Here is a 20,008-nt window from a genome sequence, read left to right as displayed (position 1 = left end):
AGTGGCTACAATGTTCAATTATTTGTTGAGATGTTTTGTGATACAAGTCAGTTTGTGCTGTCCCAGGACGTGATGTATGTTCTTACCCTCCAGTGCTATTGACAGGACTGAGTTCTCTACAAGCCAGTCTAGCAGTTTATCCGTGTCAATGGCGTTTTTCACTGTCTTAGCCACCGTGCTCTCCTCTATTAACTTTGTCACCTGCAAGACAATATACACAAACACAAGGTGAGAAGACATCAAAAACTGATTAAAACACCAAGATGAAAAAACTAAACATGTAACTTATTATTTTTATATATATATATATGACTGGACAGTTCAGGTGTCCGCAAGAGCTGACCTCTTTGAGGGAGTTCATCTTGGTAGAGAAATGGGGGGTTTTGAGCATACGCAGCAGTGTGTCCAGCCGCAGGTCATCTACCACATTTACCAACTCCCTCTGGAACCTCATACACAACAGCTTGATGGCCGACAGCAAGTCAGGGATGCTCACCAGGCGCTAGAGTTAAAGGACAAACGAGGAAGGTGACCAAGTTATAACATATTCATTAGGCCACAATCATTGTACATGTTTTCTTAAAACTTTGGATAATGTTTTCTTTACATTTTTTCCCCTTTTACTCCTAAATTTCACTGGCCAATTCCCCTGACTGGCACAGCAAAACTTTGACCCAGCTGGGTATGATAACTACACCACTTGAATCACATCACAAACAATACAGACTAATAAAAACATATTCTACATAGCTTGCAGTGATGGAATACAAATAGAAAAAAAAAGGATTGTACCATCTCTTCCAACACTTAAAAGATGTGAAAAGATTACTTTTAAAGTTTGGCACAGCATCTCTGCCATCTGTCGCTGTTTGATTACCAGCTGATAGAGATTCAACATCATACCCGCTGCCTAATTTGCCGTCTGCACTGCTTTTAAATGTGTTTGCTTGCTATGGTTGTTCTGTAGCAGCATAAGCGAGGGAGCTGCGCAGCCAAATGGAGCACAGCCAAAAGACCCCACAGTCCCCCCCAAAATCCCGCTCCCCCACTGTGCAGTACTGTGCACCATCCAGTAAGAGTCACTAGTTCGGCAACAAGGATAAGATCCCTCAACTGCTTCCCACTCATGAACAATGGCAATTGTGTTTGTTGGAATGCACACTGAAGATGAACATACCACTCCCAGGAAATTGAAACAGACCTTTGTGGGGTAATTCGAGTGCTTTTTGTCACTGCGTCTCTCTTCTACAAATTTAAGAGCAAAAATCATAAGAGGGTAACAACAAAACGCTACCTTGTCTTTAAGGTCCTTTTCCTCCAGGTTCTGTACATATGTGATCATCTTGTGGATGACTGGATCGAGCATGGGCTGGAAAAAACAATATGAGACTTTGTTGATCCCTGTGGGGGAAAAGGGCCACTGCAGCAGCACACAGTAAGAGGATACAGCAAATAAAAATAGAATATAGAATAGAAATCAGAATGGAGCACAAAGGTCATGTAAACACACACAACTTCTCATTTCAATACAGCTTAGATAGGAAAAAAGAAGACAGAAAGTAGACACATATAGAGTAGCGGTCCAATTAATTGAAACAAAGGACACAAATAACCAGATATGGATCAGTATACAACCTTTAAGTGTGTGTGTTTACATGTGAGTAGATAAGATAGCTCACCTGGACGAGACTGGAGTTTAGGTATTCAGCGCAAACTCCAAGAGGCTGGACGAGAGCTGATACACACTGCAGATGAGCAGATGGAGAGAGACAGAACAAATCAGGCATGACAAAAACCAAGGAGGAAGGAAATCAGCTTATCAGTACCAGTTGTGGTATAAGTATCATCAGAATTATTCATTCCATCTCTTTTTATTTTTGTAAAAGTGTTAATGGGATGTATTTATGGGTGTCATTTTTGATGGCTTATGAAGGAAGACATACAACAACACTACTCTAACACTCCACTTAAAATAAAGTGTCTAGGCCAGAGGTCAAACAGCATTTAAACTGATACTGTTCACTGTTGCATGTGAGTGAGATGGAGGGAGTGTAAACAGATGTGTGAGTGAGCTTCCAATAGCGGAGCCCAGCTGTCATTTGTCATTCAGTACTAAATCACAGGAGCTTAATGAATGGTTCCTGTGTTCCTATCTTTTTTTCGGACTTTCTTCAATCTCTGCTTCTGGGCTCGTGCAGCTCCTGTCTCCTCCACCTTCCTCTTCTATTCACTCTGGGACGACCCCCCCCCCCCCCCCTCCCGCACTTGACTTCCTGCTCAACAGAGAAAAATGAATGACTCACCCTTGGGAGCCCAGAGAGGAGGGAGCACTCCTCCCATTATTTTTTTCTCCTTTCACTTTCACCATCCCTCACTCTCCTGTACTTGGAGTATGTTAGGTATGTGACAGCTTACAAACTCTACTGAACTCCCACTGCCACTGAAGAATGCAACAGTGGTCCGCAACCGGTCTCTGACCCATTAATATGCTAATGATTAAAGTGAGTGTGCGTTCATACACACACACTGAATCAATGGCTATGCGCTGCTGTGGTTCCGGCCAGGTTCCCAGAAGGAAGCATCAGTACAAGGATGCCTCAGAACACGTAACACAACAGAGCATTTCAAGCATCACACAGCGGGAGGATGAGAGGGTGTGTTTGTGTGTAAGTGAGTATTACTGAGGGGAAAGAGAGGGACATTCAGCACTCTGCAGCTGAGAGCAGTAAGGGTAAACATGATGACCTTTTGCCTGTATAGGCTGTCTCAAAGTCTGTCTAGTCCGTCTCTCCATTCATCACCAGGGTAGTAACTATTTCATCACTCTTAAGATACATCTGGACATATGTAAGGAAGGCAGGGAAGACAAATGTAGGAGAGGATAGTCTTACAGCAATTTCAATTTCGTCGGTGTTGAGCTTAGTCTGGATGGCAGTGAATCCTTCCAACTCTCCAAACTTCACAAAAAAAGAAAAGGAGAGGAGACATGAGGAAAAACAGATATAACAGAAGGTATTTGTGGCATATATGTAAAGAGAGAATATCTGGGTGATTGCTCATTACTCACTCGATTCACCAAATCAACCAGCCAACCATGAGGCTCCTGAAACAGACAATTATGTGTTTAATGGGTTTATTCAACAATGACACTGCAAAATTATCATTGGACACACACACACACGTTTTCTGACAGCTGTTGTGTGTCAGTCCCACATGTTCCGCTGAGCCCCTGTGGCTCAGTTACACAACAGTAGGGGTGAAGAACTAATTTGTCTTCCCTTGAACACGACTATGGACTGTAAACAAAGGCTAATAAGGAAGTGGGAATATAAATACTAGCATAGCTTTACATACTTGCAAATGCATCTGGATAAATTGGCACATTTATTCTAATAACACGTCACAGGGGTAAAGTACAGGATGAGACCAGATAAATGAGACATCTCTTACTTTCTGATAGGTGTTACTCGGAGAGACAGCAAACATGTTGGCCTCATCTCCAAAAACTTCAGCCCAGTTCCTCTGACAGGCTTTCATCCGGTTCTTAAAATGGTACTCATTATCAGGGTTGAAGGCCTGCATACATAAGTAGAGACATAGAGGATAAAAACATAAACTCCAGATCCATTTCAGTCATGTATTGTCAAATGTCTGATTTCCAGGGTACCGATGAAATAGGCATTTCTTGGTAGAGATGAACCAATATTTTTGAATGATTGACAGATTGGCATTGACTCCTCACACCACAGGGATGTACTCGGAGCGGCAGATTAAAATTAAAAGGATCAGTCTTTGATTGGAAACAAAGCAATTTGCTGATTCACAGCACGACAACTGAGGAGCTTAATTGTCACTGGTGATGATGTTAGATGCAATGAGAATGCATGTTTCTTCATTACTCAGTGATCAATAACTGATTCATTAAAATTGAAATTTGGCTTAAGATAATTTGGAGATTTGTTAGTTACTTGTTTCCCAGATGTTCTATTGTTTTCAAGGGTCATTTAGTTACTTCAAGTTAAACAATATAAAGAAAAAATACAAAAAGACAACAGAAACATATTAAAAGACAAACATTAAGAGAGACAGAGAGTGAGTGAAAGCACACCATGGTCAGGACCCCCATCAGGTTGACAGGTACAGGGTCCTGCTTGACCCTCTCTGCAACCAGTTCCACCAGCAACATGAGCATGTTGTAGATTCCTTCGTGAATCTCTGTGCCCCATTTGTGTACTGCACTGCTGGTCAGCAACTGAGGACAGAGAACAAGACAGACATGGGGGAAAATTAGTGAAAAGGTATGTTAATTAATCAAGCACTACACAGTCAATTAGAGTTCAGAGTCTTTATTGCACACCTTTTTAAAGGCCTCCGGCATGCACCGATCCATAAACCGCTTGCAGTTCTCATCAGCATCAGCGAGACCTGACAGAGGGGGAAGGAAGTGTTGGATTCACATATTTATTCCACATCTAAACTTGGTAAAAAAAAAAATGGCTGTGACAAAGAAGACACAGATTGAGCCGTGTAATACAAGTGTCCAAAATAACAACATGTGAAAAACACCCTACAGTCAAAACAAAACGTACCACCCACACAATAAGACAGATGGAGATCATTAAGTTTAACGCAGACCTTCAAAAACAGCAGTTTTCATTCATCAGTTTTCTCACACACAGACAGACGGACTTACCATGCCGGGCGAGGCAGGTGGATGCGATGAGACATTTGCCCAGGGACTCCTCTCTCTTGTAAGGTATAGACCAGTGATCGGTAAAGACTCGGCTCTCCAGCTCGTACAGGTTGGTGGTGGGAAATTCCATGCTGCCCCCAGAGCAGTTCCCATTCTCATCATTGCTCCTCTGTAATGCAAAAACATGACAAAATTACAAACTAAGGCGATGGGTGAGTTTATTTCACCCAGCTGGTCCCTGCGTCGACCATTGTTTCATAATGACACTGCATCTGTCCTCTATGCGGTGCTAGGATAATACAAATGGCCTCAGGCAAAGATAAAGTCAGACAGGATGACGCTTGATTCTTTTCCTCCCTCTGGGAAAAGAGCGATAGCAGTCATTTGGAAAGTGTGTCCTCTCCTCTACGATATGCCCTTCATTTCTGTGTCTCCTTGTCCCTCTATTTCTAACCAAGAAGCTTTCAAAACAAATCCAGACAGGGTTCTTGTTTTCCATAATTTCATTGAGCCATAATATCAAAAGGGTTGTGACATGTAAGACAGGGTGTGAGGCCTAAAGTCACGTGTAATGAACACCTTGCCACATGACATGACACTGTCTTGTTAGCTTAAACATCTGAAAATGAAAGCATGGTGCTACCGATGTTGACATTTTTTTCTGCTGAACTGGTTATGAAAGGAAAAGTAAAATTCTATACACTCACAGTCAACTTTTAAACCTTCTGCTTTTATGGTTCAAAATGCCAAGATCAGGCTCAGCGTACTACTGTTATGAAAAATCAAAACAGTCACTGGTAGTAAAGTCTACAAGTCCGTGTGGTGAAAGCAACAGCAGACAAAGGATTACTGAATTATTTACATCATAGAGTTGTTCACATATTCATGAATTCATCTGAATATTCATGATTAAACTGCAGAACTCCCTCCTCTGAAATAATGCTGCCCAGTGGAACGTTACAGCACACATCTGCAACACTAAAGCACGTCATTCTTTCAAATCAACTACTGATCTATGTTTGCACTGTAATTGTGCTATTTAACAAAGCAGAGTACTCTATGGAGGCTTGACCTTCTGTCTTGTATGAGTAAGTATGTTAAACTATGACTGAGCCCTGGGATTCAGTTCTCACTACATTATAAATGACCAAAACTATTACAACTCATTTGCCCATTTTGCCTGTGGGCACTGTGCGGTATAAATATTAATACAGCAAAATTTAGTTAGGTCAAATCATTCCATTTTTAATCCATCTCCACATATTAGCATACATAATGGTCAGTATGTTCAGAGCATGTTGTACTGCGCTACATACTGATATATATCCAATGCAAAGTGATGGAACGGACATTAAGAAGTGGAGAAGAGGAGGGAGGGAAGGGGAGGGGAATGCAACAGCGAGGCATCATATTTCATCCCTTCCCTTTCGAAGAAAATTAGAAATGACAGATAGATGGATGAGAGGAAGGAAAGAAAGAGAGAGACTAACCTAACACCGGTCTTAGAAAAGCACAAGGTTCACAGAGTAACCTAGAGGAGACATTTGACTGCTGGAAGAATTACCAAATCAAAACTCACAATTTAACCTGAGTCTCAAAGGAGAGTTCCTTGATTTGAAAAGGAAGGGCAGCACAGAGAAAACAGGAAACTTTCTCTCTTTGTATACAATATACAAAACCTCATCATCAAACATCAGAACAAATGCATGCAGATAAGCTGCAAATCTTACAGCGTTTCAAGACCTAAAGCCTTTGGGGGAAAGGTTCAGGTCTCCATGGCACAGCGTGCATGTGTGTGGTTGCGCAGGACGATGAGGTAACTCAGCGCCACTCTGTTACCATGCACCCTACAACCCTCCTGGGACCCCCTGCAAAATCTGCAATGTGTTTGTGTGTGTCAGGGAGACTGCAGGGCTATATTTAGGAGGACAACATGGGGCCAAAGACCTATGACATACCTCTTAAGCACAAATAAAGCAGACAGAGGAAGAAAATAAAGGAAATGAAGCACTTTGATCCTTGTAGTTTCCTCTATAAACTGCATTTTTCAGAACTTTTGCTTATACATGTGAGAGTGTCACTTCCCATTTTCATCATGTCAAGACAGATAAAATTTCTGTAAATGTTTTGAAAATATATAAGAGAAAACAAAGTCATTACACTAATGGCTCAAACATGCATAAACTGATTGAACAAGTTGATTTAGATGAGAAAATATGTTCCAATTTGAATCCTTTGGCATGTGGACATTGGCAAAAATAATTTTGGCAGCTCTAAGACTAAAGTGAGTCACTTTGTGCTGAGTTAGTTTGTAACAACACCATTATTAGCATATTTACATAAATAGGCTTATTTATAGTATACGCATACGGTAAATGACAACTGTTGTTTATTTTACACCTACTATGACAGCCTCAAAGTGTGAAAGAGATGATAAGAGAGAGAAGGTGTACAGGAAATGAATAGTTTATTTGTAGTATCCTACTGACCTATAATTACAGAAACTCACACAGCATTTCCATCAAGGGGATACAACAAAAAGTTGAAATGTGAACAAAGAATCTTACAACTGAAATGATTTGTGACTTTCAAAGAAACCGTGGCTCTCTTTTGAAGCACCTACAGGACGTTTGGAGATCTAAGAAAGCAACAAGTTTGAGATCAAATTGCTGAGAGCAAACAGCCTCAAGTTCTTCAAGGTGTCAGTCAAAGCAACCCTACCTCGTCTTATGAAGACAGGTATTTATGAGCAGCCAATGCAGTTTAATGTTAAAACATAAACAGCACACTAGGACAAAGTGGAAGCAGCTGCAGGTACACTGCTGTCAACTATCTGATGGCTGTCAATGAACCAATAAATCGCCTAGAAGCGTCAAAAACGACGGCCCTTACACACAGCACTGACGATCACTCAAATACAAATAGCTGGCATTTTGACAGCTGAGCATGTGGACAGAAGAATAATCAAAATGGCCACGTACGCCTAATTAATTGCGAAATCGCTTCTTTAAAGTCCGATTCTATTGGGCTTCAATCACGGCAGGAGCTGTCAGCCAACCTGCTAGCTAACGTTAGCTAACACATGCAAAGACAGACTCGATAGATCCAGCTAACTTGCTCGCAGGCCACCTGGGAGAGCTGATGACCCGCGACCTGTCTGCTCGTAGAGTAAATGTGCGGCTGCTGTCCTCCAGGGTGATGCCTCTGTGCTGCTGCTGCTGCTGCTGCTGCTGCTGCTCATGGTCCAGTCACTGGCGCCTTCAACTCAACTGACGTTAGCTAGCCTGCTACTAGCTAGGTGCGCTAGTAAGTTTAGAGTTGCTATTTATGACCATTATTTAGGTAGCTATGCTTCATGTTTGCAGATAATTCTCCACTCACTATGAGCCAGTGACATGCCTGGTCCCTTCACCTCCTGCTCTGACAGCTCACGTTGGGCTCGGTGCATTTAGCATCGAGGCTGCTAACTGTAACTGTTAGCTAGTTAAATGGGCGAGCCCACTCGTAGCAATAAACCGTATTTAAATCACTGCTTCAGTTGACTCTTGCTTTTCCCCCTTCACTTGCTCCTTACCTCGCTATCCACTACATCGTGGTATGCAGGCGGAGGGTCAAATCCTCCTGTGCCAGTCCGCCCGCTGTTCTCCCCCTCTCCACTGGTGCCCGAGCCCGGGGCAGGCCCGCTCTCCATCGGCTCGTATCCATACCCGAGTCCGGGGCTTTCGTTGGTCAGCAGCGCGACTGCCTCGTTGATGTCATTCTTTGCCAGCCGGAGTGCTTTCCGTATCACGTCGGGGTCTGGGAAACCCATGCAGAGGAGCGTTGTTATGTGCTGCTCCTCTTCGGTCTCCATGTTTGGGGGTGTCTCGGTCTCTCACACTAATAGTAACGGGGTGTTCGGCACAGCCCTGTAGCTGTGCACGCCGCCATGTTTACAGCTCGCTGCTTGCTGCTAGCCTGTCACGATCTGGCTTCCCCCACAACAGCGCCGACACAGGTGTTATGGCGAATTCTGTCTGCATGAACTGCACGCTTCTCGCGGGAGCGCGCACAGCGATAGAGAAAAGTAGTGATTTGTAAGGTACATTTTCATTTAATAAAGATATCATCTTTAGTATCAGCCAAGTCCAAAAAAATAAATAAATAAAAATAAAAGAACAAATCAAATACTTCATCGACATTATCAGATCATGGCTATAAAACACTACAATACCCACTATACCCACAGATAATATATATTTATTTTAGTCTAAAATACAAAATGTACAATACATTTCACTCACCACTGTATACTTGAACAGGCTGTAGATACTGTACATAACCACCTACTATATGTATATAGAGTAACGTTTTACCATTTAATATTTATCTTAGCACTCTGTGCTCTCTTCACTTCTTTGCAATATTTGTGTCCTGTTTACAGTTCACAGACACGTTTCACCTGTATATTGTCATTCCTTGTGTATATTTATGAGGATTGTGGTGTTGTTATTCTGTGTAAGTACACTGAGAGCCACTAAACCAGAGTCAAATTACTTGTATGTGTAAACATATTTGGCCAGTAAAGATGATTCTGATAATCACTATCTTCTATTTATTTTACTTTTTATCATTTTTTCTCCCTCTGTTCCCCAATGGAAAGTAGTTTCCTAATAATCTTTAGTCTATTTTATGAAATGCATCTGAGAAATGCATTCAAAAGTGTTGCATGAATGACAGTCACTCTTTCAAGCCAAAATATTTGATGAAAATAACATGTTTCCAAAGGGTTGATAGAGAAACTTAAGAGGTGTATATTCAGCAGAGCTTATTTTGTACCTGCCCAGAAACGCATCTGTCATTAATACACTGTGAATAGAGTAACAGTGCTAATATTGCAATGAGTTATGGTATCTATTTCAAAATGATGATATACAGAGGAATTGAATTGTAAAAAAAAGTTTTTACATGAGGATTACTGTAAATATTGTGTTATTGTTATTGGGGAACAAAGCTGGTTTAACATGGGAACAAGGATGACCTCATATAAAATAGTTATGCAGGCTTGTGTTTTTAAAATAATGATGAAATACCAGGTTGTGAGCTATCATCACTCACAAATGACATGTCAACAACTTTTCTTGTGGTGGATTGTCACTAAAAGGCACCAGTTGTTACCCAACCTGGAATCATTCATGCATGTTGTACCATCAGGACAAAGCATGAAAAATGTTATTATATGTTACTCTCACTGTAATCAGCTCCTTTATTACAGTGTTATTCAAGAGTAGCAGCAGCAGAATGAAATTCAATTGACTAGCTGCTATATGTTGGAAGGAATCTGGCCAATCAGAGTTCCTACAATTGCTGTGTCCTGGTTTTCATTTATTTTTTTAGACGGCACATTGCCTACACATCTTTAAATTACAGAGAATTGCCTTTATATTAAAGAAATCACGAAATGAAAGTGTGAAACAAATTAAGTGTGAGATGGAATATGATAAACAGTTGTGAATACAGCAAATGTCAAAGCCTCTGAAAATTAATTTTGCAATTCAATTTTAAAATTAAGTTATTAAATCATCATTTAAAGATAGGGACATCAAATGATTAAGTGGCAAACTTATATGTTTTCGTTAATTATTTTACCATGAGTTCTAAAATGCATAATTTAAATGCAAACTGCATTCATCGGTTATTAAGTCTTTTTAATTGATCAATCAATACATTTATTATGATTAAAAAGTAAAAAAGTCTATATAGGCTTATCATTAGTGGCCCTCTCTAGGCTCCTCTGATGCCTCTATTTAAGCTAATGCTCTATTTATTGGACAGGTGTGCTTAAGGACTGTTTTTGTTTTATGTTGTGTCCTAAATGCTATAATGCACAATCAATGGAGAAACCCACAAATGCTGAGTCATTGCTCAAAATAATTTTGTATGTGCGTGTACTTCCAATATATTTATTGAAAACTACAGATTGGGCCTTTAATCGTTAATTTCATTACCGTTCATCAAAATGTATAAATTAGTTTGATTGAATTAACTACTGAACACAAGGGCGTGGCAATGCGCGCGAGTAGGGGTGGTGGTTGTGGTGGCGGCACTGGCGGACGTCACGTGAACATGCAGCTCATGTGACAAGGAAAAGTGAAAACAGGAACAAAATGGCTGCAACGGGTGACGAAGCCGCAGCAATGGACAGCATTTCCAAGGCACCCGCGGTCCAGCCAGCGGCTCTGAACCCGGCTGGAAGCTCCGGCAGTCACGCAGAAGGACCAGAGGATGCAGCGGAGAGCCTGGTGTCCGCTCCCAAAAAGCCCAGCACCAATAGTAGGCCATGTTTCCTCACAGCTTCCGTAGCTTGCTAATGCTAATAGAATATAATAACCAGGTTACACTGCTTGTAGGTTTCGGTTACACTATATATCATCATTGATAATTGCTTCTTTCCTTGAAAATTTCTTCGGTTTTTATTGTGGTTACATTAAGTCTTTGAGCTGGATTGACAATAAGCGTTCTGTGTTGTAATAATCTTTTTCTGAATGCTTGTTTTGAGGTGATGGAGGTGTGGAGACAGCAGAGGAGGCTGTGGAGCCTGCAGAGCCAGATATCAACGAGTTGTGCACTGATATGTTTGAAAAGATGGCTCTGTTCCTGCAAGGAGAACTCACAGGTATTCTAAAACACATTGTGCTCTTCCCTTGTTTTCTTTCCTTGTCCCTGCATACAAGAACAACTACTTTTTTAACCAGAGCACTGATGTACTGATGCACTCCTATCATTTATCATCCTCATACTTACCTCTCTCTCCCTCTGTTTCCCTTCTTCTCTCATGCATATTCTCCCTATCTCCCTACCTTTTCAGGAACTTGTGAAGATTACCGGCTGTTGGAGAACATGAACAAGCTTACTAGTCTAAAATACATGGAAATGAAGGACATCAGCATCAACATCAGCCGTAACCTGCAGGATCTCAACAACAAGTGTGCGTGAGATATACTGTATCTGCACAAAAACTCAGTAACAAAAGTAGCATCATGATATTTCTTTGTATTTCTTGTCCAGAAATTATTTCTACTGCTACAGTACATCATGAACATCTAAATGGTGTATATATGTTTACTTTAGATGCCAGCCTCCAGCCCTACTTAGACCAAATAAATCAGATTGAGGAGCAAGTGTCTACACTTGAACAAGCTGCTTACAAACTGGACGCATACTCCAAGAAACTGGGTAAGACATTTAATGTAAAGAGAGGTAGAAGTGTGCATGCATAATATGTGTAACCCAAGAATATAATGAGTGAGACTGAATCTATTGAAATTCATTTAATTACAGCTCTCAATATTATAAGTGAATACATACATCCTTATTGAGTTGTAATCAATAACGGTGTATACTTCCTTAGTTTACTATGTTACGATGAATGTCTTGTTTCTGTGTCATTGAGAGCACAGACCCTGCATGACAGCAGGAACTTAATGGTCACTTTCTCTGTGTGCTGGCTATTTTTTCTGCTATGTGTGGCACAGACCAATAATAGTACAGCCACATCTATCAGCTCATATTGCAAAGCATTATTAATTTTACCAGCAGATGGCGCTATCACACCACAGACTATTTTTCACCCAACTATTCCTACATGAGAGCCTACAAGAGAGCCAAACATTACCTGATCATGTTGCATTTTGACTTTAGGAAGGAGGGTTGACTTGTTTCTCTTGGTGGAGCCTTTAGCTGTAGACTGATCAAGTCCCTGTCTTTTGTTACCTTTATAGAAGCCAGATTCAAGAAACTGGAGAAGCGGTGAGAGAGAGCAAGAGGCAGACTGAGAGTTACGTTGCCTTCTCAACTTCTTTCACCCTGCCTTGCCTTCTTCTCTCCTTGCCATTGGAGGCAGGCACAGTGAGCAGGAAATGAACTGAGACTGAAATAATAAACAGCCGATGCCACTTTGACACCTAGAATCAACCGAGGAGGAAGCAGCTGAAAGCACATGAATTAGTACTGCAGTGCTTGGCTTACATTTAACTCCAGTATCACTGATTTTGGCATCGGCCATGCAGCCAAGCTGTATGAGAGTGTAGGATGTATACCCACATTCTTTTACAGGGACACTTTTATCCTAATTGCATTGTAGAATCTGTTTATTAATCTACTAAAAAGAAAGAGCAGATCAGCAGGAACTGGTTCAAATGGAGTGTATAACAACACCTGTCATACAGTATGCAGATAATTTACATAAGGAAGCATGTTTAAAGCTGTGTTTTTAATAACATCCCAGCCCTCTTACTCTGATCATGTAAAACAACCAACCTCTTGACTGGTATCCACTAATAATAGACTGACATGTATGTAGGGATTCTTTGTTGTTACACATTTATTTGTCCAACTTAGTGTGAACAGCAGCATAAACTGGTTAACTTATAGAGAGTTCGCCACTATAAAAGCCAATGTGTAGAGGGCATCTGAAAATCACACTATGTCTGGATAATGCGTTTGCAGTTTAATATGTAATAAATGTTTGATATGAATGAATGAGTGTATTATGTCTATTTGAATATATTGACACTCAAAACTTGAGGCTTTATAAATAAACCATGATGTTCATATCAATAGATGACTTTTCATTAAAATGAACAGAAACTATTGTGGTAAGCTGACCTACGAACAGCAGATGGCAGACCTGCACCATGATAAAGACAGAATGAGTTGATGCATAGTGTGATATATCAAATATTTTATAGCTTTGGAAAAACTGACCCACTGCTAAAGGACGTTTAAGTTTCAGCTTTCTTCTCAGAAGAAGAAAAACTCTGGGAAGAAGAAGACCAACAGAGGGAATCAGATGACACATGCTTGACAATTTAGAGGAAAGGGTGAATGGGTGACTAAAGATGTGTGTGATGCCTTCGGCCTCCTTTGTTTCCCCTGTATAAACTGTCCCAGAGCTCTTTATGCTACGGGGCAATAGATTATCTAAACTGATAGGAACTCTTCCACTGTTCCCTCCTGAGAGTGTGTGTTGGGTCATGCACACGTATGTATGAGTGTGTATGTTTGTGTAAGAGCTAATCTAAAACAGGTCTCTGTCATTAGTCCAGTTGAGGCCCCGGCACAGAGGGAGCTCATTATTCATACTGTAACATTATTTACTGTTGCACTGTGATCCTTCCATCTCTCCCTTTCACTGCCTTTTTCCAAGGCCCTGGGGCATAAATTCAGCTCCCCTCCCAAAGGCTCTCAAATCAAGTCTATTAAATGATTTTGAGTTGTTTTCTGAAAGCTAAATATGAGTTCCAGGAGGCAGTCAAGCATGGAGGAGAGGGTAACATACTTATTTTGTAAACCTTTCTTACATTATTCAGTGTTTGGGAAGTACTGCAGAACTGTAGCAATATAGTTTGGGTGTGGAAACTTATTATATTCTAGACTAAATGTGTATTAGTGGTGTTCAGATGAGTTTATCATTATTATTATTATTATTATTATTATTATCATTATTATTATTAAAGAATAATAATAATAATAATGATAAACTTTATTTATATAGCACCTTTCATACAGGGGGTGCAACTCAATTTGTTTTACAATAAAGTGAAGGAACAAGAGGATCAATAAAAACAGACAAATTGAAACAAGTGCAAACACTGCTCAATAAAACCAAGCAATCAAATGAATAACAAACAAAAGAAGTAGCAAATAGCAAGAACAGATATGCTAAGAACAATAGAATATGTCAAAGATAGAATAATAAATAAAACAAAGCAAGGCATAAGAACAATGAAATATGTAAAAGACAAGAATAAAACCAAGGAAGAGGGACAGTTAGTTAAAAGCAATGTTGAATAAATAAGTTTTACAATTGGCATTTTAAAATGCTCACAGAGCTTGTATCTCTTAGGTCGGGTCGGGAATTCCATAGTTTTGTTGCATTGTTAAAAAACGCTGAGCTGCCGATTTTCTTATTTGTGTGATAGTTTGTATTTAAAAAACCAGCAGCAGAGGATCTAAGAGGCCATAAAGGATTATAAAATGACAAACAATTAGTAATGTAGGTGAGTCCCAAACCATCAAGACCCTATTTCTGATGACTGGTGAAAAGAGTATTACAGTAGTCTAATCTACTTGAAATAAACGCATGGACATGTTTTTCAGCATCTTGTTTGGATAGGAGGACTGTACCTTTGCAATATTTCTTAAATGAAAGAAAGTTGCTTTGGTCACCTTCCTTATGTGGGATTTAAAATTTAAGTCTGAGTCTTGGATGATCCCCAGGCTTGTGACTTTTGATTTAACCATTTAATTTAAGAAAGTTGGTCTGCATCCACTTGTTTTCTGCATCCAAACCAGTTGTTAAATGGAAAAGGGTTTGGTCATGATCAATGAAATGTACAGCTGTGTTTCATCTGCATAGCTGCAGAAATTAAGCTTATATTCTCTTATAATATCACCTAAAGGAAGCATGTACAATGAAAAAAAAGCAAAGGACCGAAACAGCTTCCCTGAGCAACACCAAAAGATAACTCATATTTCCCTGATACATGATCTCCCATAGTGACAAAAGTTTTCTAGCTGATATTTAAGATCGGAACCAATCTAAAATACTCCTAGAGCGGTCAATGCAGTTCTCAAGGCGTTCAATAAGAATATTGTGATGGTATCAAAGTCAGCACTTATATGTAATAGAGCCAGAATGGAGACCTTGGTGGTATCAATGCTAATCCTGACATCACTGATAGCTTTGGTGAGGGCTGTCTCAGTGCTGCCCTGAACCCTGACTGAAACTTTTCTAAAGTATTATTTTTGTGCAGGAAATTGGTACTTTGGTCAAAAACAACCATTTCCAGTATCTTAGTTAAAAATGGGAAATTTGATATAGGCCTGTAGTTATTTAAGACATCAGTATCTAGGTTTGGTTTTCTCAACAGGGGTTTTATAGCTGCAATTTTGAAGGACTCTGGAAAACATCCAGTTTCAAGAGACATGTTAATGATCTTTCTGACAGAGTGAATGAGTAGAAACCACAGATGCAGGAATTGGTCTATGGTGCAGATTTAACTCAACTGATTAACTGAATTGGGAATTAAAATGAAGGAAACATCACATGAATAACCGGTATTTACATTCTCTCCACTCTTTATCTCAAAGAATCCATATATTTGAAAATAACGGGCTGTTATTCTAAGGTGTTGCCCACATTACAGAAGAGGAAACACTGAGACAAAAGAAATATACGTCAAAAATGACGTAGCCACTTTGGTTGGTGTAGCCATGATTTAACCTATGTAAGAATGATTGTCAGCGCAACTGCATTTAAAATAAATCTTTTTTACCATATATTTATCAGCTGAGACCTAATAAGAAAAGTGTTCCCATGTGCCACTGTGTATTGTACGTGTGTGGAGACTTCACTCTGAAGCATCATGCAGCAAACATGCATATGGTAGGAATAAGTAAGCAAATGTGTAATGATTTCATGGTTCTGATAACTGAAAATGTGATCCATTTATTGGGATTATTTGCTTGTGTATGTGTTTGTATAAACACTGTATCTGTGCAGTACTTGGTAGTGAACAGAACATAGTGGTGAGTGAGATTTAGAAAATTACCTTTCAGTGAAGTCCACTGGAAAATGTTACATTCAACAAGGAATCTGTTCTCATGCACCCATGTTAATTGCTGTTTATATGATAGTTAAGTAGAGAAGATCAGCATATGCCAGTCTTAGAGAGCCATTAGCTACCACCAAGTTTATCACTTCTTCTTGTACTGTTTCTCCATCCTCAGTAATGTTTGGCCCAATATAAGTTCTGAATGAGGATCTTTCAGCTGCACTCAGTGACCAACAAGGAATTTTAGCTCATTACTGTAATAACAAGGAAAGATAAGCTTTCCCTCTGTTCCTCAGAAAAGACATCTCTCTTTTCACTCCCTTTCTCTTTTCTGATCTCGATCCACAATATAAATGTTGATTCCCACGATTGAAATAAACCACAAACAGCAGGGAGTATTGTGCAAAAATGTTCTAAAAATGATCTTGCAAACCTCATCATCATCTTTACCAGCATGCACTATTCTACACAGAAAAAAGACAATGCACTAGAGATGTCTTAACATATGTCACATGTAATGCCAGGTTATATCAATTACATACAATGTGGTTTCAACTTATAGATATAATCAACTTACATTCAGATTCCGCAAAATGGACCAAATAGGCCTAACTCAACAAAGGAATTATTCCAATTCAGATCTTTTGAAATGATACTGCTTAAATTTGATTTGGTCTGACAGACCTCAGGAGGTTCCCAGAAATCAGAATCAGGTTTACTGCCAAGTAGGTTTGCACATGCAAGGAATTTGCCTTGGTGTTGTTGTTGCTAAAATTTGCATTTTAGTGATACTGTCTGTAAAATACTCACTGTAAATCTCAATCTCTGCAATAAAAAAATAATTGATGAAATCAAATTCAAAATTAAATTACTGACAGACCACAGAAGCCCACTGTACATGTAGTATCAGCGCGTCTGTGTACAGAGATGCTGTAACTGGGAGCTCTATTTTTGTTTCGGAAAAACTGGAAAAGCTCAAAATGACGCAGAGGAATGACAGTCATTGTGGTGAAGGTTGGCGTTGTAACTGCACCGCCTGGTCTTCATAGACAGTTGAGAAGCTGTGAGTGCAGAATAGTCGTTCTCTGGCAGCAACCCACCAGCGCACAGCAGGTGTGAGCAGGTAATTCACTTATTATTATTTTATATATATGTTACATTTTCCCCCCAGCTTTGCTGCTTTCACTCTTTGTAATATACACAGCAATGGGGTATTGTAAAAAATATCAAATTATTCTATTCAACGGCTAATGTCTCTGTAACATTTTGATATATGATATGATTCCTCTTGGAAGATAAATGTTGGTCTCAGAGATGAAATCTAACAACTGTAGCTGCCACAATAGTTTGTCTGAATATAAAATGAAGCTTCATGTTTTTACTGGAAAGAACAACAGCACTGCCTCTGTTGCTCTATATGTACAGATATCACCACATTTCAATAAATATAAATGTATTAAAATGAACCGATCAGTATATGTTAAATTTTGTTTTATTTTATTAAGCTACATAACAGTTTGGATTTTTATGCTAGCTACCTTACAGACTGAATAACATAATTTACTGCATCTCTCGGTCAATGAGGTTATTTTTTTGTGAGAATAAAAGTGTTAGTGGAGCTTTGAGTTGAGATTATTTTGTCACAGTACAGTCAGGTAGTTATATTGAAACTGAACTGCTGCTGTCAGCGAGTATGCTGCTGTTCAAATTGCAGAGTTTGTTGAAGTCGAACTTGCCAAATCCATACTAGCAAGTCTGAACTTGGCATACTTGGTATTTAGAAAGGCCCTGTGTCAAATTGGCTTCAGTCAAAGCCACGTTATTTTTTTCCCACCCACATTCACTCACTCCTCATGCCTAAAGCTAACCAACCTAACCAACCTAACCAACAAAGGCAATGGGTACTAGCCAATTAGAGGCAGAGCAGGGCGGGATTTCACAGAATGCAGGTGGGAAAAAAAATAATGTGACAAATCCGAGAAGGGTCTATCTGCATCCTTGCAGACCTACATGACACACCCACTTTACTACATGACACACCCACTTTACTACCCCCCTCCCCCCCAATGTTGTCACCATAACGGCATGCTACACGACACCCCCAGACCCCTAACCCTAACCCTAACCTTAACCATCCCTCTCATGCCTAACCCTAACCAAGTGGGTGTGTTGTCTAGATACTGCGAGTTCGCAGATAGACCTACTTGTCAAAGCCCGGCGCACTTCCTGGGGGCTTGGTTGCCACGTGTCGCCACTTCCTGTATCCGTTGTTTCAAGTTAGAAGCCCTCCAGCGTTTAATACATGGTCCAGCCATGTACTAGGTTTTGACTTAGTCTTGTTTTCTGAGAACTGCTGTTGAAGTTTCTCAGAGTAAAATCGTTTAGCATCTCTCACCGCCTTGCTGAACTTGTATTTGGACTCTTTAAACCAGTCCTTGTCCCCACTCTGAAATGCTTCCTCCTTTTCCAACCTTAACTGTCTGAGTTCAGCTGTAAACTGTGACTGAGAAAGTATCAAACACATGTCCGTCATCAGCTGCAGCAGAGAGGCTGTTTTCTCCATAAGTCTAAAGTGGAGCCTGGGCCAGTTAACAATAACAGGGCAAGATGCCACACCACAGTGTTGTGTAACTGACAAGTAAGCACGAAGTTTGGGAAATTTCGCCAGTGTTCATGAATGAGAGAGAGAACAAGGACACTCAAGAATCCATTTTCAAACCACATTTGTGATGTGTTTTTTGGCCTCGCTCACAGTTAGCATTTCACTTAATTGGGCAATGTCAACAAATTTAGTAGTATTGTGAAATCTCTCTTATGCCTTTGTCTTTCACTCACTTTCACACACACAGGCCATGATGGGATAAACAGCCCTCCATAACTACGCTCCAAGCCGTTTAAATACCCTCCTATGCCCCTGTAAAGCAGTGACACTATAAAGACAGCCAAATGGCCTGAAATAAATGGCAAAGAGGTTCATGTTTACATCCATTTCAAAGCAGCCAATAGATCTGGGAGGTATTTCAGTGCAAATACAAGCCACATGTGAGATCTGAGGCATTGAGTCAAACTTCAAATACCTTCCACAAGAAGGGCATGACAAGCCACATGAGGTCAACTTTTGGCACCACAATCATTCACTTCACTCTGCTGCTCACACCTCCATCATACACTATGCACACATGTGAGGACACAAGAACATGCACAAAACTTACATGTCACATCTTACCCCTTTGAAACTCTAACCCAAAAGCCAGCATCTACCAGGTAGTTCTTGGAGCACTTTGACCAACACTAGATGAATGCAATCCATTTTGATTATACAAAAATGTCCACACTGTCACTCCATTATTACAAATCTAAAATGAAACCAGATGGGATTGTGGCACAAAACCATAGGTGCAGCGTTATTGTGGATGTGAGACGGAGCCCAGCCATGCTCAGCAGGTAGGGAAGTCAGGGTGTCAGACTCTGGCTCCAGCCTCAGATCCAGCTCTGTTCCTGGGGTTGAAAAGCGAATTGAGGATCATTTCTCTGCAGGAAGTCATAACCAGCAACACCTGAGAACTGTCCTGTGCAATCCTTGTTAAAATCTGATATTAGTTCAGTCCAGAAGTGTCTCCCTGTGTGCTGCTGTTGTTTGTGTTCCCGTTTTGACTTTCTGTGAAGAGTCTTCCTTTCATGTGCAGCGTGTCCGGCACCATGTCTAAATGGACTCAGC

At 40.2% G+C, this 20,008-nt stretch overlaps 2 protein-coding genes across 5 annotated transcripts in view; one reads left to right on the top strand and one right to left on the bottom strand.

Annotated features, from left to right (window-relative positions):
- Positions 1 to 8,745, bottom strand: part of usp24 (ubiquitin specific peptidase 24) — a 34,752-nt gene extending 26,007 nt beyond the window's left edge. The window contains exons 1-11 of one of the 4 annotated variants that reach the window (XM_044361492.1): positions 8,268 to 8,745; positions 4,694 to 4,862; positions 4,358 to 4,425; positions 4,109 to 4,252; positions 3,451 to 3,576; positions 3,068 to 3,103; positions 2,892 to 2,957; positions 1,680 to 1,745; positions 1,295 to 1,369; positions 344 to 502; positions 87 to 201 (exon numbers count right to left, since the gene is read on the bottom strand). In XM_044361492.1, the coding sequence (XP_044217427.1) occupies positions 87 to 201; positions 344 to 502; positions 1,295 to 1,369; positions 1,680 to 1,745; positions 2,892 to 2,957; positions 3,068 to 3,103; positions 3,451 to 3,576; positions 4,109 to 4,252; positions 4,358 to 4,425; positions 4,694 to 4,862; positions 8,268 to 8,546 (1,303 nt within the window). In that variant the 5' untranslated portion in view covers positions 8,547 to 8,745. The remainder of the gene's footprint in view (positions 1 to 86; positions 202 to 343; positions 503 to 1,294; positions 1,370 to 1,679; positions 1,746 to 2,891; positions 2,958 to 3,067; positions 3,104 to 3,450; positions 3,577 to 4,108; positions 4,253 to 4,357; positions 4,426 to 4,693; positions 4,863 to 8,267) is intronic. The other 3 variants (XM_044361489.1, XM_044361490.1, XM_044361491.1) reach the window with 3 other exon arrangements.
- Positions 8,746 to 10,794: 2,049 nt separating this feature from the next.
- Positions 10,795 to 13,213, top strand: bloc1s2 (biogenesis of lysosomal organelles complex-1, subunit 2). Its single transcript, XM_044361439.1, has 5 exons — positions 10,795 to 11,005; positions 11,232 to 11,348; positions 11,541 to 11,660; positions 11,804 to 11,908; positions 12,454 to 13,213. The coding sequence occupies exons 1-5, from the start codon at positions 10,840 to 10,842 to the stop codon at positions 12,483 to 12,485; spliced, it is 540 nt and encodes a 179-aa protein (XP_044217374.1). The 5' UTR covers positions 10,795 to 10,839; the 3' UTR covers positions 12,486 to 13,213.
- Positions 13,214 to 20,008: the final 6,795 nt, after the last annotated feature.

Source organism: Thunnus albacares, chromosome 9 (genome assembly GCF_914725855.1).
Source record: "Thunnus albacares chromosome 9, fThuAlb1.1, whole genome shotgun sequence".
In the NCBI taxonomy this organism is placed as follows: Eukaryota; Metazoa; Chordata; class Actinopteri; order Scombriformes; family Scombridae; genus Thunnus; species Thunnus albacares.
The sequence above is the reverse complement of the archived record's forward strand: the minus strand, read 5'-3'. Positions and strand labels throughout refer to the sequence as shown.

What these genes read in the sequence shown, in the direction of transcription:
- bloc1s2 (XM_044361439.1), top strand. Translation starts at nt 10,840, where the DNA reads ATGGCTGCAACGGGTGACGAAGCCGCAGCAATGGACAGCATTTCCAAG. An exon ending in CAAAAAGCCCAGCACCAATA is followed by an intron (nt 11,006 to 11,231) that starts GTAGGCCATGTT and finishes GCTTGTTTTGAG; the next exon opens with GTGATGGAGGTGTGGAGACA. An exon ending in CCTGCAAGGAGAACTCACAG is followed by an intron (nt 11,349 to 11,540) that starts GTATTCTAAAAC and finishes CTACCTTTTCAG; the next exon opens with GAACTTGTGAAGATTACCGG.